General features: G+C 60.1%; 3 protein-coding genes across 6 annotated transcripts; 1 reads left to right on the top strand and 2 right to left on the bottom strand.

Moving 5' to 3' along the window:
- Positions 1-121: 121 nt before the first annotated feature.
- EML3 (EMAP like 3) lies at positions 122-10,326 on the bottom strand. 4 transcript variants are annotated; one of them, XM_005660794.3, is made up of 22 exons: positions 9,975-10,326; positions 8,964-9,135; positions 8,626-8,886; positions 8,159-8,272; positions 7,078-7,145; positions 6,777-6,900; positions 6,366-6,536; positions 6,105-6,174; positions 5,908-6,018; positions 5,578-5,673; positions 5,113-5,268; positions 4,804-4,945; positions 4,218-4,369; positions 4,010-4,135; positions 3,779-3,910; positions 3,111-3,178; positions 2,371-2,459; positions 2,202-2,299; positions 1,996-2,083; positions 1,226-1,324; positions 831-961; positions 302-742 (listed from the first exon to the last, which is right to left on the bottom strand). In XM_005660794.3, the coding sequence occupies exons 1-22, from the start codon at positions 9,994-9,996 to the stop codon at positions 539-541; spliced, it is 2,694 nt and encodes an 897-aa protein (XP_005660851.1). In that variant the 5' UTR covers positions 9,997-10,326; the 3' UTR covers positions 302-538. The 4 variants fall into 4 exon arrangements, with proteins under 4 accessions (XP_084866983.1, XP_084866984.1, XP_005660851.1 ...); XM_003122621.5 differs by having other exon boundaries at positions 8,626-8,883; XM_085010857.1 differs by lacking the exon at positions 831-961 and having other exon boundaries at positions 122-742.
- A 149-nt stretch (positions 10,327-10,475) lies between these two features.
- On the top strand, positions 10,476-12,610 carry ROM1 (retinal outer segment membrane protein 1). The gene is made up of 3 exons (XM_005660795.4): positions 10,476-11,415; positions 11,782-12,028; positions 12,143-12,610. The coding sequence occupies exons 1-3, from the start codon at positions 10,826-10,828 to the stop codon at positions 12,359-12,361; spliced, it is 1,056 nt and encodes a 351-aa protein (XP_005660852.3). The 5' UTR covers positions 10,476-10,825; the 3' UTR covers positions 12,362-12,610.
- A 313-nt stretch (positions 12,611-12,923) lies between these two features.
- B3GAT3 (beta-1,3-glucuronyltransferase 3) lies at positions 12,924-18,172 on the bottom strand. Its single transcript, XM_003353828.5, has 5 exons — positions 18,073-18,172; positions 16,782-16,956; positions 14,843-15,203; positions 14,387-14,677; positions 12,924-13,425 (listed from the first exon to the last, which is right to left on the bottom strand). The coding sequence occupies exons 1-5, from the start codon at positions 18,152-18,154 to the stop codon at positions 13,327-13,329; spliced, it is 1,008 nt and encodes a 335-aa protein (XP_003353876.1). The 5' UTR covers positions 18,155-18,172; the 3' UTR covers positions 12,924-13,326.

Genomic DNA, 18,172 nt, shown 5'->3' with positions numbered 1-18,172 from the left:
TCCGGAAGAAGTTCGGCTCCCTCCGGCCAATCGCGTCCCGGCGCTCGGTTATTTCCGTTGCGGCTCGGCCCCGCCTCCGAGGGCGAAAGAGGAGTTGGGCTTAACTCTCTCCTCGCCCGAGTCCCGCGGCGGCGAAAGACTCGTAGCGCCTCCGCACTCCGTGGGGTTATTTGCAAGCGGCTTTGCCTGTTATTTGCATGAAAGGTCTACGCTCCCTCACCCTTTCCGCATTCCCCTTTTCCTTCACCCCACCCCACAGAGCCCCGAGGCGCCCAGCCGCGCCCGACAAAAGGACCGGGAGGCGACTTTGCTTTTGGTTTATTGCCCCTCAGCAGGTAGCGGGAGTCAGGGCCCAGGCTGGGGCTGCCCGGCTCAGCCAGCGGGTCTTTACAGTGTGTGCAGGGGTGCCGTTCGCCCCCTGCAGGGAAATGAGCTTTCGGGAATGTCTCGAAGTCTAGGACTGGGTCGGCCCGGGTCCTGGGAGACTTGGGCGGGGCGGGGCCACGCTGCAGGGCCGGTGGGTCCCGTCGGGCAGCGGTCAGACGTCGAGAGAGGAGGCGGGGGACAGCGAGGGAGTTCGAGAGGGCGTGGCAGGCGCCTGCCCCGCGCTCCCAGCGCCCAGCACTCGCCACTGGAAGATGCTGGCGTCCTTGCCGCCCAGCGAGACGAGGTGCGAGTCGTCGTACGTGAACCGGACGCTGGTCACGTGGCTGCCGTGACCGCCGTACACGAGGCTCGGCGCCTGGGCAGGAGGGAAGGTCGAGCTGCAGCGGCCGTGGAGCCCCAGGGCCCTGACCTGCCGTCCCCGGAGGCCCTGGGAGGCCTCTCACCTTGGCGCGCGCGCACGGGTACTGGAAGAGGTGCACTTTGCAGAAGTCGTCGGCCACAGCCACCACGCGCTCATTGTGGGAGCGGCACAGGGAGTTGATGTCGGTTCCATCAGAGCCATCCGGCCACACGCCTAGCACAGCCGTCGGCCTTAGCCCTGCCTCCCCGCCACCACCCACAGCCCAGAGCTGCACCAATTCCAGCGCTCAGTCAGTCCCGCCACCCACCAGCCGCGTTCCAGGCAATCTTTCCCGGTCCCAAGGGCCTGCTGGAGGGGCCCCCCAGGGCTGGATCTGCCCATCCCTCCACACATGCCCAGCATTCCGAGCCCCGGGCAGTCTGCACCTTGTCCCCCGACTCTCGAGGCATAGTTCTGGGGCCCTGCGTCCCTGCTCACCATAGACATGAAAGCCCAGCACGCAGGTGTAGGTGGCCCACTCCCGGTCTCGGCTGTCATAGCGATTCCTCAGCAGCTTACAGCCTCCAGCCACGTCCCCTGGGGAGAGGGAGCCCACCCAGATCAGGTCTCACCCTGCCCTCAGCTGGAAGATGCCATAGAAGGCCAAGTTGGAAATACTTGAGGCACTGGCATGTGATCTGGTCCCCATGGTAGCCCTCAGTTCAGGGCAAAACTCAGCCCACGTGCTTCCTCTTTGGCTGCACCTGTGACATGCAGAAGTTCCTGGGCCATCTATGGAACCCCAGCCACAGCAGCAACCAGAGCCACAGCAGTGACAAGGCTGGATCTTTACCACACTGTTCCAGGGGGAACTTCCCGTGTGCTTCCAGAGTTCTCAGCTGAAGTTCTCCCAATAGTTCCTCCCCAGTTCCTCCTCCCTAGATAAGTCAATCCCTCCACACCTGTCTGGAGAAACTTTTCCAAAACAATCTTTTCTTAGTGCGTTTTTCAACTCCCTCAAGGCCTTTGCGGGTCAAGACATAGTGTAAAACTGTAGGTGTGGGGTTTTTTTGGTCCAAATGACAGAATTTCTCCTATGTGTAAAATTCTGACTCCACTTCAGACCTATCTCCACCCCCTCTCTGACAGCCCCTCCACTTGGAGCTCCCCCACATCGCTCCTTCATCCCCTCCCAACTGGGAGCCCCCTACACAAATAAAACCCACCCCAAGTACCCTCTCCCCGTGCCCTCCCCTACTGTCACTCACAGTAAAGGATCTCATAGTCCCCAGAATTGGACATGATGAAGTTCCCATCCTTGGACCAGTCAAGATGCGTGATGAAGCTGGAGTGACCCTGGGAGCAAGGGTCAAAAGACTAAAAATGCGGCCAGCAGTTCCCCTCCCCAACCCTCCTGAAGTGTATTAGTTTACCTGCTATGTCACTGCCCCACCCTCCACCCCAGCTTCCTCACCACACAGCGGCCAAAGCGGCTGGACTTGGCACCATCACTGGAAACGCTATAGATGTAGATCATGTTGTCATGGGAACCGATGGCCAGGTACAACCCATCTACAAAGACAGTCACTTAGAGGGGGAAGGGCAAGGGGCGAGTCTAGGTCCGGGGTCGGGGTGGCTCCCACCTGGGCTGTACCGGACCACTGAGAGCTGCTCGTTGCCATCAGTGATGTCAGACACAATCTCCCGAGTCTCTGTGTCCAAAACCAGCCACCTGGAAGCGCGGGGGGGGCGGGGGGCAGAAAGCAGGTGTGAGGATCCCTGTCCTGGGCAGGGTGGTGGTGAGCAAGTCCGAGTGCCCCAGAGGTACCCCCAGAAAAGCTATGATGCAGACAGGGAGGTTGCCATTGCATTTTTTTTGGCTGTGCCTGAGGTATGCAGAAATTCCTGGCCCAGGGATTGAACCCATGCCAGAGCAGGAGCCTGAACCACAGCAGTGACAAAGCTGGATCCTTAACCTACTATGCCACCAGGGAACTCCTGCCATTGCATTCTTATGCTGGGAAGTAGCAGGGGGCTAAGGGCAGATCAAAGGCAGCTGGGGGTACAGGGGCCCAACTACAAGGGCTTTGTGGCGTCTCTAAGTTTGTCACTTCCCTGTGTCAGTCCTCACTAGGTCCCTTCCATCCCTGCTGCTTCTCTGCTCCGAGCTGCCACCTCCTCCACTCGCAGGCTTAGAAGGGAGGATGTGGTGACAGTTGCCACAGGGGAGACCCGGGCTACAGGGAAAAGCACTGAGGAGCAGGAAGGTGCAGTTGGGGCTCCTGAGCAGGCACTGATCACACTCCCACACACACACCCCATTCCCAGAAACCCTTCCCATACCTCCTGCTTTCCCCTCCCAGGAGTCCCGGCTCCCTCTCACCTCCCCGTATTCAGTCCCACAGCCACAACTGCACCACTGGGGTGGAAGTCGGCACAGAGACCAGTTTCCTGGGAGAAGGCAGAAAGTGAATTCAGGGAGATGCCTTTCTAGGGAACCAAGGTGGATACCCTGTCATCCTGATAACACTAAAGCCTCCTCGGTGTTCCCGTCGTGGCGCAGTGGTTAACAAATCCGACTAGGAACCATGAGGTTGTGGGTTCGATCCCCAACCTCGCACTGTGGGTTAAGGATCTGGTGTTGCCGTGAGATCGCAGACGCGGCTCGGATCCTGCGTTGCTGTGGCTCTGTCGTAGGCTGGCAGCTACAGCTCCGATCAGACTCCTAGCCTGGGAACCTCCATATGCCGCAGGAACAGCCCTAGAAATGGCAAAAAGGAAAAAACACTAAAGCCTCCTCCTCTCAATGAGGAGAGGGACAGGAGGCCTGGGGTGGAGGCAGGGGGAGGTCTAGGGGCTGAGGGAGGGCAGTGCTGAGGGGCCGCTGGAGGCATCTGTACAGAAGAATGAACATTTTAGCTGCCGGTACAGCCACACCAGTACAAACTGGCTGCCTCTGGGAGCAGAAGAGAAGGGGATGTTGGCGAAGGAGGGGTGACCACAGGAGTCATGGTGGGGGTGACAAGGAGGATCCAGGGACACAGAGCCTACCTTGAGATCAAGGCTCCAGGCCAGTGCATGGGCCTCCCCATCCCACAGGCAGAGCTGCCGGTCATGGCCACAGGTGAGGAATCGGTTCTGGAAGGGATGCGTGCAGAGCCCCCAGAGCTCATCCGTGTGACCCTGCAGCAGAGTATGGGCTGTCACCTCTGCGGCTCCCCAAAAGCTCTCCCCTCCCTGCTTCCTGGAGCCCTTGCCCCCGTGCCCCGCCCCCCCGCCAACCTGGATTACAGGGGAGAAGCCCTGAGCCAGATCTCCCCTCAGCAACGCATTCTTCGTGGTCCCCACCAGCAGCTCAGAGCCAGGCCCTTCTGCGATGGCCCGCACGGCCCCAAAGTGTTCCGGAATCTGCAGGGTGGTGGCAGAAAGTTAGAGCGCCACTGACCATTCCTCTTCCCCCTCCTTCCTCTGTCCCCGGCCCAGGCCTCACCTCAGCCTCCTGGAGGGCCACCAACCCGGGCCCCCACTGGACCAGCCGGCGGTCCCGCCCACCACCACTCAGCACGGTCCCGTCCCGCCGGAGACACAGGGCGAAGATGGACCCTTCGTGAGCGTGGGCCTGGGCCACAATCCCGTAGGTCTCTGTTGGCAAAGTCCTGGGTGGGTCACGCTTTTGGGGTGCAGGGACGTGGGGAACAGGAGCAGCCCAGGCCGTCACAATCGAGTAGGAACGCCTGGCTGTTGGCTGCCTACTGAATGGTGTCTCTGAGCCTCAGCCCTTCTCCCAGGGCTCAAAGAAGTGAAGTAACTTCCTAAAGGCCAGACAACTAGGGGCCAAACTGGGATTTGAACCCAGCATCTGGCAGACTCCAAAGCCCCAGGCCTTTCCCTCTGCCATGCCACCCCTACCCTTCCAGACTGGACCCCCACGCCCACCCCCACCCCCACCCCGAGGGTCCCACTCTCTGATAGCGCGCCATCACCTCTCAAGGTAAAAGGATGGGAAATCCTCTGCTCAGTGTCCACAGACCCCCCTGGGGAACTAGCCTTCCTGGAAGCCACCCCCAACCACCTACCTTTGGCCCCGCCCCTGCCTGGGGTCCTGGAATCTGAGAGGCTCCGCCCCCAGGTGAGAATGTTCCCCTCTGAGTCCCCAGTGAGAATGTCTCCGTCCGGGAGGAACACAAAGCAGGGGATAAACTTGGGTTTCTTGTATTTCTAGGGGTGAGGGGAGCAGAGAGCGGAGGTCAAAGGGCGGGGCAAAGGCTAAAGGTCACAAGACAGTTGGGAGTTGAAGGGCACCAGGGGCTACAGTGCTCAGACCCATACGTCCACTTCCGCTCTGCCCTCCCTCCCCCACCGCCCTGCCCCCATCCACACCTCACCCCAAAGACACCCTGTTTCCTGGTGAGGGTCCCATTCCCAGGAACCCCGGCGCCACCATTCCAGTTCCAGAAGTGGACATGGGATTTCCCGCTGGTGACAATGCAGCTGCTGTCACGAGGGCTGAAGCCAACGGCCAGGACTGAGTCATTTGTACTCTGAAGGGAAGATACTAGATTCAACCACCCCAAGCCCTGCGCACCTTCCTTCTACCCGACTCTTTGCAGAAACCTCAGGACAACCCTTCCTCCAAGGTCCTGGTCTCCTAAGAGCAGGACTCCTAGCCGCTCGTGATTCATCACCCTAAAACTGAACTCATTGTCCCCCATGAGGTCCAGCCTCTCCACTTCACCCCCAGGGGACCCACCAGAAAGGAGGTACCTGGACAGGGAAGTCTGACGCTGTCTGCAGTCCGCCCATCGCGGGGCCCCAACGCCATGCCCCGTCAGGCCACCTGGACCCCTCACCTTGATCTCAGCCAGCTTCGTGCCCCGGCTGCAGTCCCACACAGACAGCATGTGCTCATTGGAATCATCCACCACGCAGAGGAAGGCACCCTGATCCTGAGAACGGAGGGGCCACACATTGCAGGGGCTGAGTGAAGCCGGGGAGCCTCGGGGTCCAGGGGTCTAAACTAGGCAAGGGGCTCCAGGACAGCTGAGAGCTAGAGGAGGGGCCACATGTCTCAGGAGAACCGACCTGGGAGCGCGGGGAGGCTGGAACTTCTGGGGTGAAGGACAAGAAGGGGGTTCCCGGACAAGGGAGGTGGGGGCCTTGAGGCCTGGGGGGCAGCTCACCGCAACGGAAAAGGCCAGGGCCCCCACACCCCGCTCAAAGGCCCCCAGTCCGATCTCCTGCAACTTCTGCAGCGTCTCTGAGTCCCAGACGTGAACCACAGGCTGCAGGGGCTGGGGGAGGAGAAGGGGTCAGGGGCGTGCGGGAGAGCTGAGCTGGAATTTCATCCTGTCTGCCGGGTGTTCGACTGTGACCTTACCTTTCCGTCCTTATCCACGCCGGCTGTCTGTCCTGAGGCTACCCGCACACCATCGGGGTGAACGGCCAGGCTAAGTGGGGGAGGAGACACTCTAGGGAAGGGGGTCGGTCTCTCAAGACCACCCAGGACACCATCTGTGTGCTTGCAGAGCAGCAAGCCACTCTCCTGTCCTGCTGCTCCGCACCCGCCCAGACCCGCTTCCCGCCAAGCCCACCGTCCCCGCGCCTAGAGCGGCCCGCTCCCAAGCCCCGGGACCCTCACCATCGAACGCAGTCCGTGTGCCCCCGATAATGTCTCTGGCCGCCACCTCCAGGACCCCCTGGGCCTCCCCCGGGCCGGTACAGCACCACCACACAGGCAATAAAGTAGACCACCTCCCCAGAGCGCAGCACAAACAGATTAGAGCGGGAGTCGCGACCCCGGTACCCATAACTGGAGTGGGGAGCGCGGTCAAGGAAAGGGCCGGATCAAGGGCAGGATGAGGAAAGGGGGAGAAGGACAGAGCTCTGGCTGCCAGCGCCGTCGGCAAAGGATGGAAGAGAGGGTGCGGGGGGCTGGCTCTCTCTGCAGACCCAGGAGAAAACCATAAAGAAGGGGGGGCGGGGGGGAGTGGGGGGAGGGAGTCCCCGGACGGGCAGGGTGGTTCCCATGGGACTGCAGGGGGCAGGATACACCCAGTCAAGGCTGAGGGTCTCCGGGGGTGGGCCGCTGGGCAGCTCCTCAAGGCTGCGGATGCCAGACGGGATGTACATGGTGATGGGGCGGCCGCGAAGGAACATTTTCACGGAGATGCCTTCTACAGAGAGAAAAGGGGGGGTGGGGTCCACCAGCACGCCGTGGCTTCCCTTCCAGGAAAGCCAGAGCCGAACCCACCCACCATCCGTCACAGGGATCCCCAGTGAGTTCCCGGGGCTGTAGCCCAAACCCTCACCCCATTCCCCGTCCGTGTTCTTCTAGATCCCTCTGTACATACCTAAATTATAATTGCTCCTCCGAGATCCGGGGCCCCCAGGGCTAGAGAGGGGGTCTTTCCCCCCACGGCTGTTGGGAAGAGAGAAAAGCACAGGGGCTTGGGGTCAGGTCCTGAGACATAATGGGGAAGGGGCGGGACACAGGAAGGGAGGCCACCGTCACTTCTGCAGGCGTTAAGTGTGCATGGTGAGCATTCAGAGCTCTGGCGTCAAGGGAGACTTCTACCTCCATTTCAGGCAGGAGACGGAGACTAAAGGGGACGAGGATGCCCGTAAGAGGCAAGGTGGGGTGGCACTTTCCCCCAGACCACCAGGCCTCTGGCTCTCAACCTTTTCATTGCCCCGTGCGTAAAATGTATCCAGAAGGTACATCCCCCGTCCAGGGAGGGCTCTGAAAGCTTGCGCAAGAAGGTCCTTATCATCGCTCAAGAGGAAAGGAAAGGGACAGGTGAATTCCAGAGATGACAGTCATTAGATGATAAGGTGACAATCTCTCTTTAGAAAATAAAGGAGAGGCCCAGGACAGGATGAGAACGAATAATTCAGGTGTCCAGAGGCCTGTACAGACTCTGAGACAACTCTGCTCAGCCACTAGGATTTCCCCTTGCTCTCTAGAATAGAGGTAAAGCCTGATAGACTGGGATGGCAGGAGAGGCCTGAAAGTCTGGGGCCAAAATCACGGGTGCTTTTGGAAAACCCTCTTGGAAGCTTGGAAGCGATGTCGTGATGCGGTGGAAAGGGCAGGGGAACTGGATGCGGAGAGTCTTGGTGCTGGAATCCTGCCTCTAGCTGTGTGACCCCAGGCAAATGACTTACCCTCTCTGAGCCTGCTTCCTCACCTGGACAATGAACAGCATGAGACCACCTACCCCCCAAGGATGTCACGGGGACTGAATGAGATGGAGGAGGTCGAGGGTTTAGCACAGTGCCGGGTACACAGCGGGCGCCCCAGGAGTGCCTGTTCCTTTCTTCCTGTTGGGCAATGAGGTCCCCCCACCCCGCCCAGGGAAGTGAGGTGAGGGACGTGGAAAGTCCAGAGCCTGAGCCTGGGTGGGGGGAGGTTGGGGGGGGAGCCTCGCCCACCTCTCCGTGCTCCCTGACCGCAGTAACAGGTTGGCCGAGGAGGCTGCCTTCCGGGAGAGTTTCTGTCGAGGCCGCTCTGAAGGGGATGAGGAGGAGGAGGAATTTCTCCGTGGCCTGGGAGGAGCACAGTAAGCAGGTGAAAGCCATTCCCTCTAACCGTGGTCCCCAACCCTCCTTCCCCTCCCAGCCTTTTTTTTTTTTTTTTCTTTTTTCCTGTTTTTCTAGCGCCACACCTGCGGCACATGGAAGCTCCCAGGCTAGGGGCTTAATCGGAGCTGCAGCTGCCGGCAACGCCAGATCTGAGGCACATCTGCGACCTACTCCGCACCCTATGGCAACGCCGGATCCTTAACCCACTGAGCGGGGCCAGAGATCGAACCCGCATCCTCATGGATACTAATTGGGTTCTTAAGCCGATGAGCCACAACGGGAACTCCCCCTCCCAGCCTCTGCCACAAGACACTTACGTGTCAGTACGCTGTGGGGGCTGCGCCAGCCTGAGGATCCCTGGGGGGCCAGGGGAGCCAGTGCCACTGCTGCTGCTGCCCCCTCCTTCAGACTGGGTCCCACTAGGCTCTTCACTGCCCCCCTGAGGGGCTGGAGGCCCGTTGCTCAGGCCAGGGGGGCCAGGGGATGGCTCCATCTCCACCTCCACCTCGGTCTGCGTGCCTCGGCTCACGAAGGAGGGGTTGCATGTGGGTGGCAGTCCTGGGGGGGTTGCAGGGCTGCTGGGGAGACAGTGCATCAACTGATGCCCCTAGAGGCCTCAGGAAAGAGGAGGAAGAGGCGGTGACAGCATGCATACCTGTCCCTGGGAGGGCCTGGTGTGCCAGGGTCCTGCAGGGGGCTGGGGGGCACCTGCAGCCGCAACAGGCGAAGGGCTTCTGCTAAGGCTGCCTTTACCAGCTCCATCTCCTTCTCCTGCACCTGAAGCCGCCGGCTCAGGGACTGCAAGGCCTCCTGAGCAGGGCCCTCAGCTGGCAAAGGGACAAGAAGCCCTCAGAATGTACCTACCACGTGGGGAAAGGCGCAGCGCGGGACTCTCTCCCCCACCCCAACTTTCACGTTTATCCAATAGGACTGCCCCCTTCCAGCAGCTCCAGCCTTGGAAGCTCTCCCAGAGGGGAGGAGACGGGTGGTAAGGGATCAAGGGCCTCCTTCTGGCAGGGCAGGCAAGGAACCTGGCAGAGCTCCCTTCCTGCTGCCGTCCCAGCCTCCGCAAAGACAGGGAGTACCATGGAGTACCAGGGGGGAAATATGGAGTACTGCCGAGGAACGTGGGAACCACAGACCAGACGGAGGCGCAGTACTGGTGAGGGACGACAGGGCCCAGCCCAGAGCAAGTTCAGGTCTCCAGGGAAGGCAGAGAAACTGAGAGGGAGCCCCAGGAGAGAAGCGGGGGACACGAGAGTACAGTCATCCCGAGGATTCGGGGGAGGAAGAGGATTGAGAGTGACAAGAGAGGTTATCGGTGGAGAGCAGAGTCAGAGTGAAGGGCCTCGAATATCAGGGCGGGGGGTCAGAAGTAAAAAGACCCAAAATACCAAGCAGAGAGGCCCAGAGTAACACGGAGGCAGGGCAACTTCGAGGGGCCCAGAGTAACATGGGGGGGTTGGATGACGTCGGGGAAGTCCGAAATGACAGTAGGAGGACCCAAGTAACTCGGGAGAGCGACCTGAGCAATAGTGGAGGATGCTCGGAGCCCCGGGGCCCGAGGAGCACGCGGGGACGCCCAGGGCAGCCGTCGGGCAATGGCAGCGCCCGACCGGCCGGCGCTCCGGGAAGGGGCACGCCGCCCACCCCACCCCGTACTCACCGGGCCCCCCGGCCCCGTCCATCCGGCCCCCGGCTTGCTCCGAGCGGCGGCGGCGGAGGAGGCGTCTAAGCCGCCGGGGCCATGGCCAGGGAGAGGGGAAGGGGAAGCACCACGGGGCGCGCGCGCAAGGGAGCCGTACCACCCCCCGGGGGCGCTGTCGGGCGCGGGGAAAGGGCCTGGAGGGGGCGCTGTGGGGCGGGGGCCGAAGGCTCCCGGGCCCACTGGGGCCTCGGACTCTCCCGGGGCCGCTCTCGGCTCCCGGGGGTAGGGTGGCGGGGCCGTCCCGGGCCCCAGCGCCGCAGCACAAACAGGCGCCGGACGCGGAGCCGCCAGGAAGCGCGGGAGGGGGGCCGGGCCAGGGGGGGGCCGGGCCGCCTGGTAACCCCTCCCTGTCCGGGCCTCGCCGCTCGCTACGGGGGCGGGGCCAGCCCGCTGACCCCCTGGCCCCCTCCGGCCTCCGCCCTCCAGGCCCTTCCGGGATCCTGGCCCCTGGACTCCCTGGGGACCTGGGAAGGCGCGCGGGCCGGGAGGTCTCCGCCCCCAGCCCCTAGCTTCTCAGGGCAGAACCGACCTGCCCCTCCCCACTTCCGCGAGGGGGCAGGGGCGGGGTCACGAAAGAGGCCCTTTGCCCGGGGGCGGGGCTTTTCCGAAGGGGCAAGGCCAAGGCATCCCGAATTGGGACTGGCAGGGGACAGGGAGGCGGGTTATTAAGTCTGTGGCGGGAGGATGCCCAAGGTATTGGGGTCACGGTGGCATTAGCCCAGCTCAAGCCGGGCTGGGCTGACGCAGCATCCTGCCGCGGCCAACCTCTGTCCCCGACAGCTCTGCTCTCCCTCGGGCAGAGATGGGAGATGGCGCCGGTGCTGCCCCTGGTGCTGCCCCTCCAGCCCCGCATCCGTCTGGCGCAAGGGCTCTGGCTCCTCTCCTGGTTGCTGGCGCTGGTCGGTGGCCTCACCGTCCTCTGTAGCGGCCACCTCCTGGTGCAGCTGTGGCACCTTGGCACCTTCTTGGCTCCCTCCTGCCCATTCACTGCCCTGCCCCGGGTTGCCCTGGCAGCCAGTGCAGTGGCTCTGGGCACAGGACTGGTGGGTTCAGGAGCCAGCAGGGCCAGTCTGGATGCAGCTCAGTACCCTCCCTGGCGAGGGGTCCTGAGCCCACTGCTGGTGGCTGGCACAGCTGGTGGCGGGGGGCTCCTGGTCCTCGCCTTGGGGCTAGCCCTGGCTTTACCTGGGACTCTGGACACCGGCCTGGAAGAGGGCCTGGGGACTGCCATGGCTCACTACAAGGACACAGAGGTGCCCGGACGCTGTCATGCCAAACGGCTGTTGGATGAGCTGCAGCTGAGACACCACTGCTGCGGGAGCCATGGGTACAAGGATTGGTTTGGGATCCAGTGGGTCAGCAACCGTTACCTGGATCCCAATGACCAGGACGTGGTTGAGTGAGTGATTTGCTTCTCCCTTTCTTCTTCCTCCTCCTCCCTCTCCTCCCTTGAAACCCCATCTCACCCAGACAATAGCGTCTAGTGATGGAAAGAATGGAATACAGCTCTGCCGTTTATTAGCTGTGTGACTCGGGGCATGTTACCAGACTGCTCTGGGCCCATTTCCCCGTCCATAGACTGGAGATAAGAGTACCATCTTACAGGGTTGCTGTGAAGATAAATGAATTATGCATGCCTGGCTCATAGTAAAGCAGTCAGTACTTGTCTCACTCGTTTTTCCCTTCTCCACTCCTGTACCCTGCAGCTCTTCCCCCGGGGCCTCCATCTCCAGACATCCTAACGCCCCTGCCCCTCCCTTTGCAGCCGGATCCAGAGCAATGTGGAAGGCCTATACCTGATTGATGGGGTCCCTTTCTCCTGCTGTAATCCCCACTCACCCAGACCTTGCCTGCAAAGCCAGCTCTCAGACCCCCTCGCCCACCCCCTCTTTGATCCCCGACAGCCCAACCTAAACCTCTGGGCCCAAGGATGCCACGAAGTGCTGCTGGGGCACCTGCAGGGGCTGGCGAGCACACTGGGCAACATGCTGGCTGTCACCTTCCTGCTGCAGGTGGGTCGACAAAGAATCTGAGGTCTCCTCTGGGCCTCGTCCCCGCCTCCAAGCCTGGGGGACCCTGGAACTGCTGACCCTTACTGACCTCTTGCCCCCGGCTTTCCCCCACAGACACTGGTGCTCCTGGGCCTGCGGTACCTGCAGACGGCCCTGGAGGGGCTCGGAGGAATCATCGATGGGGAGGAAGAGGCCCAGGGCTATCTCTTTCCCGGTGGGCTGAAAGACATGCTGAAAACAGCATGGCTACAGGGAGGGGTGGCCCGCAGGCCAGCACCTGAGGAGGCTCCAGCAGAAGAGGCACCTCCCAAGGAGGGTTTACCTGAGGCCTAGTGGCCTGGAGCTGGGGGTGGGGATGGGGGGAGGGGAGGGATGGACAAGCGGGCTGCAGGTGGGGGAGGGGGGCTCTGGGATTAGAGGGGTTCAGGATAGTCAGTGAGCTGGACTGGGATAGGGGAGGAAGCCAGGGGTCCTCGGGCCTTGCCCGTGGCCAGAACCACCAGGGAACCACCCACCGTGGTAGGAAAGGGACATGGGAAGCGTTGCTTCTGGGGCACAGGCTCAATAAACTTTTGGACTGAAGCCACTGATCCTTCTCTTCAAGGGGGTAGGGGGCCCCCTGATTTCTGTCTGACAGAGAAGCCAGGACTCCAGGCTTTTGACCCTGGGTAAAGATCAAATGCAAAAACTAAAGGTGAGAAGTTCCCTTGTGGCGCTGCGGGTTAAGGATCCGGCCTTGTCCCTACAGCGGCTCAGGTCACTGCTGTGGCGTGGGTTCGATTCTTGGCCCTGGCACGTCCACATCCCGCAAGCACAGTCAGGGGAAACAAGCAAACAAACAAAAAACAAACCAAAAAAACCCGACATGAGACGTGAAGGAAAACAGAGACCCCTCTAGGTTGAGAGTTTTTATTCTGGAGGTAGGAGGGGGGTCAGCATGCTCAGGCAGGGAGGGTCCAGCCCAGCTCCTCCAGCCCCCCAGTGCATGCCCAGCCCCAATAAGTTACCCAGTTACTCAGCAGCCCTCCCTCCTGAGTCTGTCTGTCCATCTGCTCCGCCCCAGAGAGGGCCCGTCTGGCTCAACACAAGGGCCGCTTGTCCCTAGCCTGTGGGTAGTGCCACATGGCAGGCTGGGGGAGGGGAGAAGCAGCCGGGCCCCGCCCTGGGGCTAAAGGGACAGAGGGCCTGTTCCTGGCTCTGAGGGGTCAGGACTTGGAAAAAATCACATCCTAGCCAGGCTGGGGACCCAGTCCCAAGGGTCTGTGCCTGATGAGGCGGTGGGCAGGGCAGGACCACCGTTACACCTCAACAGCTGGGTCTGAGCCTCGGCCCTGCCGCTGTAGCTGCTCCTCCTGCTTCATCTTGGGCTTCTCTGTCCTTGTGTGCCACACCAGAACCTGTCCCGGGAAGGTTTCAATTAGAGCTGGGCACTCAGTACACAACAGATTCTCCAGCCCCCTCTACACACACCGTGTTGGCTGCCAAGTACAGAGGGCAGCGTGAGGAGAGGCTTTAGTGCCTCTAAAAGGGGCTTAAGGAATTCCCGTCGTCGCTCAGCAGAACTGAATCTGACTAGCATCCGTGAGGACGCAGGTTTGATCCCTGGCCTCACTCAGTGGGTTAAGGATCTGGTGTTGCCATGAGCTGTGGTGTAGGTTGCAGATGCGGCTCGGATCCCGAGTGGCTGTGGCTGTGGTGTAGCCCAGCAGCTACAGCTCTGATTTGACCCCTAGCCTGGGAACCTCAAGATGCTGTGGGTATAGCCCTAAAAAGACAATAAATAAATGAATAGATAGATGAATAGATAAGTAAATAAAATAAAATAGGGTTTAAACCCTCAGCCTCCCTGTGTCACAGAGGTGCCAAGAGATGGTGGCAGGAGACCACGTTCCTGCCCTGGCTCCCAGCTTCCCCTTTGGCAGAGAGATCAAGGTTGAACCTGAGCTCTGGAGGGTCCCTCCTGGCTCAAACATCCATCCTTTTTCTTTTTTTTCTTTTTTTGTCTTTTTAGGGCTGCACCCGTGGCATATGGACGTTCCCGGGATAGGGGTCGAATGGCTGAATCAGAGCTACAGCCGCCGGCCTACACCACAGCCGTAGCAATGCCCGTCCGAGCCACATCCTAGACCTACACTGCAGCTCGAGGCAACACTGGATCTTTAACCCTCTGAGCGAGGCCAGGGATCAAACCCACGTCCTCATGGATGCTAGTCAGGTTCGTTACCAGCAAGCCATTTGGGGAGCTGCAAGACAAATACCCATCCTTGATCCTGCCCGCCGGGATCCTCATCCCACCTCTCCCATCCCCCGTCCATCATCATCCAGAGCCAGGTTTCGATGCCCACCGTATCCCCTTACCCGAGTGCAGTTGGCAGCGCGGGGCTCCAGGTCCTTGGGATCTACGAGGTGGCTGAGGAGGCTGCTCTCCAGGTGGCCCCGAGGAGCAGCAGCATCAAAGCGGGCACTGGGCTTAGCCAACAGCAAGGGCAGAGCGACAGCAAATCCCGCCATATCCACCGGGAAGGGCCTGTTGGGCTCCCACGCCGTGTGGAAGCCCACAACCCGGCCATCCTGCACCCGAGGGCCCTCGAATCGCAGGCCGCCCACCAGCCCGACGGGCCACACCGAGACTCCACGGGTCCAGCGCATCTAACAGACATCAGCAAAGAAGAAACAGTCAGGAGGGGGCGGCGGGAGCAGCAGGAAGGACCCCTGGAGTCCCTCTGCGCCCGCTGCTCCCCACTCCTCACCCAGAGAAGCGGACAAAGCTGGTCCCACCTGACCCCGTTTCCCCATCCCCATCCCAGGACTCACCTCCTCAAAGAGCTCCCGGCTGTAGGTGTTGTCATCGTCAGCAAAATACACGACTCCCCGGGTCCCTGGTGGGGGTGGGTCTTTCTCTCCCCCCACAGCGCCCCCTCCACTGCGGAGCCAGTCCAGGGCTCTGTTCCGTTGCTCTACACCTCGGGGGCGAACCCAGCCTGGCTCGCCCTCCCGGAGCCGCTGGGCCTTGGGGGTGAGGACCGCCAGATGTGTGAAGAGGAGGCCAGAGGCAGCCAGCAGCCCTGAGACCAATGGGGTGGGGCCCTCAGCGTCCTCCACCAGCAGCCAGTGCAGCCGGGGCACCAGGCTCAGGGTCTGGGACAGCCGCACCAGCTCTGCCTTCTGCACCAGCCTGCAGGGGGAAAGATGCAGCAGGAGGGAAAGGAGTAGACACCATCTGCCCTCTCCAGGGGGTACACGGAGCTGCTCCTGGGCCAGTCCTAGCATCCCCCGTGACCTTTCCCTGGCCGGTACCCAAACTCTGCTTGCCTGTCAACTTCACGCTGACACTCACCTGCCCTGTCCCTCTTTCTTGCTCTCTTTTTTGGCTATGCCTGTGGAATGCAGAAGTTCCTGGGGCAAGGGATTGAACCCGTGTCACACGGCAGTGACAATGTTGAATCCTTAACCGCTAGGCCACGAGGGAACTCCCAACCCCTGTTCTTCTAATCCATGCCTGTCACTCACCTCAACCCCGGGGCTCTGATGGTGGGACACTATAAACGAAGGGCACAGGCTTTCAAATCAGATCTGTTTGTACCTTGTCAGGTGAGACGCCGGGGAAATGGCTCCATCTCCCCGAGCCTCAGTTTCCTTGGCTGTAAAATGGGAGTAACAGTACTTTTTTTGGGGGGTGGGGCCATACCAGCGGCACACGGAGGTTCCCAGGCTAGGGGTCGAATTGGAGCTGTAGCTACCAGCCTACACCACAGGATCTGAGCCGTTTCTGCAACCTACACCACAGCTCATGGCAACACCAGATCCTTAACCCATTAAGCAAGGCTGGGGATCGAACCTGCATCCTCATGGATACTAGTCAGATTCATTTCCGCTGGCCCACAACAGGAACTCTGGGAGTAATAGTACTTTACAACAAGGTTGTTTTACAAGATTAAATAAAATCATGACTATTTAGAATATCAGTAGGACTGCGTTCTTTGCCTCCTGTTCTTGGGTTTCCAAGTGGAGGAGTTTAGAGTAGCCCCTCGGCTCATTCCTCTTCAGAGGAGGAAAACTGGTCTGAGTTTAGACAGGAACTGGGAAGGTGGGGCCCAGTCTCTTGCAGGCTTCTTTACCCTTCTGATGGGCCTGCCCCCTTCAGGGCTGGTGGGCGGGGGGCAGGGGGAGATGGTCTAGAGATGCCAGGCCTAGGTGGGTCAGCCACCTGATTCCAGGGAGGTGTTAGCAAGCTCTTTTACCTAGAGATCCAACTGCCACCCCCAGTTGGTTTGTATCACCAATAAAGCTACATTTTATTTTATTGTTTAAAGGAATATATTTATTTATTTATTTTGCTTTCTAGGGCTGCACCCTTGGCATATGGAAGTTCCTAGGCTAGGGGTTGAATTGGAGCTGCAGCTGCCAGCCTACACCACAGTCACAGCAATGTAGGATCCGAGCCACACCTGTGACCTACACACCACAGCTCATGGCAACGCCAGATCCTTAACCCACTGAGGCCAGGGATTGAACCTGTGTCCTCATGGATACCAGTCAGGTTCGTTGTCGCGGAGCAACTTCAGGAACTCCCCCTTGTCTGTTTGAATAGGAAAACGTTTTCCCACACATCTGAGTCATGATGTGGTTCATTTAGCCTGTAATTTGGCATGTCCTAGTTTGAACAATATCCCCTGGCCCAGTGCTTCACCAAACTCATCATCAACCCCAGACTCCCCGTCCATGCTGATCTTGGCTGCACCAGAGCCCATACCTGGCATAGGTGGGGGTAACAACATAGATAGTAGGCAGAGCCTCAGGTTCAGGGGGCTGGGCAGGGGCAGGGGGTGGGCGACGGAGATCGGCTTGCAGCTGGGAAATCCTCAGATCCTTCTGTCGGAGCTGCTCTGCTGCTGCCCGCAGGGGAGGGAGGCAGTCACATGGCTGGCCTGGTCCCAGGAAGCAGGGATGGGGGGGCAGAGAACCACAGTATGTTCAGCATCCCAAAGGGCCATAACCTTCTTGGTCAACTAGCCAATGCAAGGCTCTCCTTACGACTTCTCGAACAGCCTTTCTACACCTCCGGTGAGGGGAACTCACTGCCTCAATTAGCAGCCCCTCTCCAACTTTATTAATTCCGTCCATTACAATTTTCAGTTGGCTGTTTGAGCTGATTATCTGCCTCCACCCTTTCTACCTGCTGGTCCTCATGTTGCCTTCTGGAGCCATAAAGAACAAGCTGCTCTCCGAGAACAGGACAGACTTTCAAATACCTGAGGATCATGCAGTGGCCCAGTCTCTAAAGCCCTGCATAAGAGGCAGGGTTCAATCTGTTCCGTTGGCTGTGTGACCAAAGACTCATTAAATTCATTGATTCCATCACTGGATAAATATTTATTGAATGCTCCTCCTGGGAGGCACTGTCTTAGGTGCCAGGGATGCTGCAGGAAACCAATCAGACATGGTCCCTGCCCTCAGGGAGGTTTCAGTTTTATTGGAGGAGCTGGACACTAAGCAAAGAAACAAATTAATAAAATTAATAAAATCATTAGAAACTATGGTAGGGGCCGTGAAGGAAACGAATAGAATAGCGACTAGAAGAGAACCCAGAAAAAGAAGAGTTATTTTAGCTAAGGTGATCAGCAAAGGCCTCCGTGAGGCGATGACATGTGAGCTGTGACCTGAAGGATGAGAAAAGCAGCTGGGAAAGAGCTGGGAGAAAAGCACTACGGACAGAGGGGACCGGTTAGGCGCTTGAGAGCAATGAGTGTGGGGTTTTGGAGGTACTCATGAAGCCAGTGTGGCCGGAGCAGAGCGAGCGAGAGGGGAAGGAAATGGAGTTGGAGAGGCAGACCGCGGCAGGATCATGCGGGGCTTTGCAGGCTCTGGGAAGGAGTCTGCTGTCGCCCGAGATACAGCGAGCAGCAGCGGTGAGTTCTAGAGAGGGCTGCCGGAGGGCCGACACGGGTGAATGGGGTCTGCACGGGGATCAGCCCCAGGGACGGGATGCGCGGCGGCGGGCGCCCTCCGGCTGGCCCGCCGCACCCCCGCCCCGCCCCGCTCACCGAGCTGCACCAGCGCGTAGAGGAGGCCGGCAATCGACACCAGGAAGTAGGCGAGGAACACGTTCTTCAGCTTTAGCTTCATGGCCGCGCCGCCGCCGGC

This window comes from Sus scrofa, chromosome 2 (genome assembly GCF_054392235.1).
Source record: "Sus scrofa isolate SSC_HxYL_T2T_F1_AM1 chromosome 2, Sscrofa_HxYL_maternal_Yorkshire_Landrace_v2.0, whole genome shotgun sequence".
Taxonomy (NCBI): domain Eukaryota; kingdom Metazoa; phylum Chordata; class Mammalia; order Artiodactyla; family Suidae; genus Sus; species Sus scrofa.
Note: the sequence above shows the minus strand (reverse complement) of the source record. Positions and strands in the feature narration are given on the sequence as shown.

What these genes read in the sequence shown, in the direction of transcription:
- EML3 (XM_085010857.1), bottom strand. Translation starts at nt 9,996, where the DNA reads ATGGACGGGGCCGGGGGGCCCG. An exon ending in ACCCTCAGCCTTGACTGGGT is followed by an intron (nt 6,537 to 6,776) that starts GTATCCTGCCCC and finishes TCCCCACTCCAG; the next exon opens with TTATGGGTACCGGGGTCGCG. An exon ending in GGACTATGAGATCCTTTACT is followed by an intron (nt 1,325 to 1,995) that starts GTGAGTGACAGT and finishes CCCTCTCCCCAG; the next exon opens with GGGACGTGGCTGGAGGCTGT.
- ROM1 (XM_005660795.4), top strand. Translation starts at nt 10,826, where the DNA reads ATGGCGCCGGTGCTGCCCCTGGTGCTGCCCCTCCAGCCCCGCATCCGT. An exon ending in AATGACCAGGACGTGGTTGA is followed by an intron (nt 11,416 to 11,781) that starts GTGAGTGATTTG and finishes CTCCCTTTGCAG; the next exon opens with CCGGATCCAGAGCAATGTGG. An exon ending in CTGTCACCTTCCTGCTGCAG is followed by an intron (nt 12,029 to 12,142) that starts GTGGGTCGACAA and finishes TTTCCCCCACAG; the next exon opens with ACACTGGTGCTCCTGGGCCT.
- B3GAT3 (XM_003353828.5), bottom strand. Translation starts at nt 18,154, where the DNA reads ATGAAGCTAAAGCTGAAGAACGTGTTCCTCGCCTACTTCCTGGTGTCG. An exon ending in GTTACCCCCACCTATGCCAG is followed by an intron (nt 15,204 to 16,781) that starts GTATGGGCTCTG and finishes TTCCCCCTGCAG; the next exon opens with GCTGGTGCAGAAGGCAGAGC. An exon ending in GCCGGGAGCTCTTTGAGGAG is followed by an intron (nt 14,678 to 14,842) that starts GTGAGTCCTGGG and finishes GATGTCTGTTAG; the next exon opens with ATGCGCTGGACCCGTGGAGT.